Source organism: Pinus tabuliformis, chromosome 4_1 (genome assembly GCF_031772625.1).
Source record: "Pinus tabuliformis cultivar Carrire ecotype Pingquan chromosome 4_1, CPIR1, whole genome shotgun sequence".
In the NCBI taxonomy this organism is placed as follows: Eukaryota; Viridiplantae; Streptophyta; class Pinopsida; order Pinales; family Pinaceae; genus Pinus; species Pinus tabuliformis.
In genome coordinates, this window is record NC_142303.1 from 615,295,268 (window position 1) to 615,300,047 (window position 4,780).

The 4,780-nt window shown below is 38.6% G+C and overlaps 1 protein-coding gene across 3 annotated transcripts; it reads left to right on the forward strand.

The window, feature by feature from the left end:
* The first annotated feature begins 2,419 nt into the window (after positions 1–2,419).
* Positions 2,420–4,146, forward strand: LOC149177518 (uncharacterized). 3 transcript variants are annotated; one of them, XR_016258116.1, is made up of 3 exons: positions 2,420–3,627; positions 3,728–3,850; positions 3,976–4,146. XR_016258116.1 is itself a non-coding variant. In XM_089420154.1 (2 exons), the coding sequence occupies exon 1, from the start codon at positions 2,953–2,955 to the stop codon at positions 3,625–3,627; it is 675 nt and encodes a 224-aa protein (XP_089276280.1). In that variant the 5' UTR covers positions 2,420–2,952; the 3' UTR covers positions 3,976–4,146. The 3 variants fall into 3 exon arrangements, 1 of the variants encoding a protein (XP_089276280.1); XR_016258115.1 differs by having other exon boundaries at positions 2,420–3,850; XM_089420154.1 differs by lacking the exon at positions 3,728–3,850.
* The last annotated feature ends 634 nt before the right edge of the window (positions 4,147–4,780 follow it).

Consider the following 4,780-nt stretch of genomic DNA (forward strand, 5'->3'; position numbering starts at 1 on the left):
TTCCCAAGGGCATTTCTGATGTGTTTTAGCGAGTCCCAGTTCCAGCAATGGACTGGGAGATTAGGAAGTCTGACCCATACAGGGACAGCTAAAGGGACATCGACTGCAGGGTTGAAATCCTGTGTCCATCTGTTGAGGTACAAGCCTTGGGGGCCCATGAAATAGGGGCCATTCTGGAAGATCAGATCCTTGTCCTCCTTTGAGGTGAATTCGAAGAGGAAAAACCCTCGTCCTAAGAAGTAAGAGGTGACGCTGCTCTTGATCAGAGGAGCCCAGTTCCTGTTTACCCAGGACTCAGTGGTCTTAGGAGAAGGCCATAGACCGGTGAACTGGCCAACGAGAGCCCGCTCAGCTAAGGAGAGGGCAACTTGAATCGGGGTCTCTGGCGGCAGGGAGATTTCAGGAATGTCTTCCAGCCTCTTGAAAAACTTGGTTGCTTTACTCTTCTTCTTTTGTGGCAAGCCGGCCAAGAGCCGAGAGAAAGCTTCGGCAGATGAAGGTAGGCCTGCCTGGGGTGAGCTCGGGACCTCCATGAGGGCGAGCCTGGCTTAATCGTCCCACCCAGTAGAAGACGTGCGCTCTGAACTGTAGAAGCTCAAAAAGGAACGCTGAGAAGGGGGGCAGAGGGCCCAAAGCCACGGGCCGCAGAGCAGCAAGGGCGCAGAGGCGCCGAGGTGCAGCTAGGGTTTCATGGCTGGAGCTCAATCCAATCATTTCCACATGTATAATTAGTTGTTGATATAGTCCAATTTGTCAAATAACTTAACAATCACAATATCAATTAGTTAACAAGGGAAAATTTTATCAATGGCACGAGGACAAATATTATTGAAGTAGCTTATTTATGTGGTGTGCATAGGAATTGTTTTATACCTCAATGAATTTTGTTTTTCCATTTAGTCCAATAGGCTCCTTTCTTAGAGAAACATATCAAGCACTAACATTTATTAATGACTTCTAAATATAAAAATCTCCAAAGTGGAATGATATTTGTTTATATTGGAATTGTAGTCCACTAATTTTACCTATTAGGATTAGTAAAGGCACTTCAATAAATTTAATATATCAATTCAAATTACACAAGTGACACCATATAAAGAGAAAAAAATTAAATTCAGGTTGGTTATTATCATATTTGCATTGAAATTATACATTTGTCTTTTGGTTAAGTCGGGAGAAAGAAATCTACTTTCACTACGGAAAAGGGGCAAACAAGAAGTTATTTTTTTCAAAGAAATTCCAAATACATTATCACATTAGTTTAGTGGCTGTCATTTATTAATATAAGTATGCAATTGAGGAATGGAAATGGCATCCAAATGAGAGGCCATGAAATTAACAAACCTTGGACTTTGTGTGATATCTCTACCTTATACCCTAATTTTCTTAGGAGTTTCTCCTATGATATGGTGAAGCATGTATCCCAACATAGACTAAATTAAATTAACACCCAATTTTGCACTAGTGTAGATATTATATCTTGTACCAAATGGAAGTAGTCCATAGTCATGACCCTCCATATCAACATTTTCTCAAATAAATAATGGAAGTAGTCCATAGTCATGGCCCTCCATATCAACATTTTCTCCAATAAATATCTTAGGCCTGAAGGTAAATGGACTCTTCCATATAGTTAGGTATTTAAAAACGGCTTGCATATTTACATGTATATTAGATCTTTTAGATATATTATGACAACCAATCGTCAATATTTTATGCTTTTCTATGCAATATCATTAGAGAAGTGGGTGGACATGCAAAGAGCCTTTTTTGTGATATATTAATGAACTTTAGATGATGAAAATCAATGTCACTCATCACTTTATCTAATTTGTCATGTGCTAAAAATATAAACATACCATTCCTTAAATGAAGATATTAATAAGATCCCCTAAAAAAACTATTAGTGAAAATGATCCCAAATAATAAGCACAACACCCTTTAAATCATACATTTATTAAATAAATAAATTAAATTTTTATAATTTTAAATGTGAATCATTATTATTTTAATTTAATATATATTTTAAGATTTTTTTTTTTTTTTTAAAATTGCAATTTATTAATAAAAACAAAACTACAAATGGAATTAATCTATTTATCATTTTTTACTTTGTAGTAATTTTTAAACTCATATTTATCATTTTTTACTTTGTAATAATTTTTAAACTCATATTTGTTTTTTACTTTGTAGTAATTTTTAATTGAGTTTATGTTATGTTTATGTAACATACCCTTAAGATTTTTTTTGGTTCCAATTATGTTATTACCGTAGTAAGCGCCCTTTGTCATACCTTACCTTTAAGAAATTACGTATATTTGTGATCTCAACTAATCGTTTAAGTTTCTCCTTTTGTAAGGTTTATAGCGCCTCCTTTACTCATATATTCATCTCTCGTAAAATGCCTAGTTCACATTTATTTTGGGCATAAGTTCTATGATTATAGTCAGATTAACAGCGAGCGAGTGAGATATTGTCAGGGTTTTAGAGGCGAGGGGGAGGTGGAGCGAAGAGGACAAGAGGTGATGAGTTCGAATCTCGGAATTCCATTTGAGAACAGCAGGGCAATGGAGGCACTGGAGCAGCAGCATCCCTATCCCAATCCGCAGGAACACGAGGAGCAGGCCGGCCAAAACAAACGGAAGTCCACGAAATCTGCGGGTGTGAAATGGATCAAAGAATGGGTGACTCAAGAGACTGTTCTCAATAATGGGAAGTGTTATTTTTTGAAATGGGTAACAGAGGATACCTTGAAAACCCTAGAAGGAGCCGGAGCCCGAAACACTTCTTCCAAGGGTTTTTCTTTGTCATTATGAAGGATGTGGCAGGAAATTTTTAGATAGCTCCAAGCTGAAGAAGCATTTTCTCATCCATACGGGAGAAAAGCATTTTACATGTCCACATGAAGGTTGTGGTAAGGCATTTTCTTTGGATTTTAACTTGCGTGCACATATGCGAACACATTCACAGGAGAACTATCATATTTGTCCATTCGAAGAATGTGGAAAAAGATATGCACATGAATACAAGTTAAAAGCTCACATAAAGTCTACACATGAGAAGAATTTGGCAAATGCGGTGAAGCTGCCCCCTCAGACTGAAAGGGAGTTTCCTCATCCAAAAGCTCCAACTTCACTGTATGGCTCTGTCCCTTTGGATCGTCCATTTTCCTGTCCTTACATACACGAGTATAAGTTAAATCTTCATCTCAGAAGAGAACACGCAGGTTATGCTATCGAAGAAAATGGAAGACATGGAAGTGATAGCGAAGATGAAATGGATCAGGGAAGCGACCAAGATGGAAATGGTAGGAATATTGGCATCATGACAGGTTCCGGGCGAGGGAGACTTTGGGTTAATTCAAAGACATCTTCTGCAACAAATCTTCATAGAAAGTTTTTGAATGCAGCAGCTGTTGATTTAAATACGAAAACCAGTTCCAGAGCAATTGTGGAATCAAAAGAGCCTGGGAAGGGACATCCTCGAGAAGATAGTGAAGAGACAGAAGAAGAAGACCAGGAAGATACAGATGATGAAGGTTGGGGCCATGGGACAGAAACAGATGATGATGATGATGACAATGACGACGATAACGATGAAGAAGAAACAGAGGATGACATGGACTAGGTAATTAATGTAGGTGTAGATAATTGTTACAGGCAAGAATCAAGTCGTGTAAAACAAATTTTCTTTTGCAAGTGAATACACATTTTGAAATGTCATACAGGAAAGATGTGAGAAATAAGTATCTCAGAGGAATAGGTCATAATTAATGTGTCGAATTTCGTTGATGAGGGGGATCATCAAATAGGACAGCTATGAAGAGAAGATCATTTATGCATTTTATCAGGTGTGCATGGATTTGACTGTTAAAAGTCGATCGGATTTTCTTATCTGGCATACTTAATAACATTAAATCCTGTACACAAGTTTCCCTCCACATAACAAATACTCTCGAATCCCTTGTGTATACAGCTGTCAGGGTTCCTCGAGACCAGTGTGATGCTCGATCAAGGGCTTCCATGAGTTTCTCTGGAATCAATGGCTCACAAAAGACGTAGTAGTTAGAGGAACTACCCTCCTCCTCTACCGACACTACTCCCGAGCCAGTGTGCATTTTCCAATATGGAGGTTTAGCTCTGCAAATCAAGTTAGGGTTTCGGTGCTCAAGGGCTTTCCCCACTGTGCAGATAACCATGTAGGCTGTAATTTCACCAAAATACTCCGCTGTAAGTTTCCCTATTCTCAGATATTGTTCAACCCTCCAAATTTTCCTTTTACGCTATTGTTCATTGTTAATGTATTTACAAGCAGGTTGTAGGTATTTCCGTCGCTCAGACTTATTGGGGAATTTTCATTTGAGATTCTTCTAATTTTCTTGCTAAAACCCCAGGTGATTTCCTTCCACTCGGGACAAACATTTCTACGTTTTCTTTTGTTAAAGTCTGTGGTCGGGTTGAGGGTGCTCGCTCCTTGTCCATGCTGGAGATGTTGATGCAATCTCCACACAGGTAACCCTGCAACCTTACTCAGGTTTGACAGTATATTTGTTTTTCTCATTTCCTATATATTTTTTGGGGAATTTTCGTTTGAGATTCTTCTAATTTTCTTGCTAAAACCCCAGGTGATTTCCTTCCACTCTGGACAAACATTTCTACGTTTTCTTTTGTTAAAGTCTGTGGTCGGGTTGAGGGTGCTCGCTCCTTGTCCATGCTGGAGATGTTGATGCAATCTCCACACAGGTAACCCTGCAACCTTACTCAGGTTTGACAGTATATCT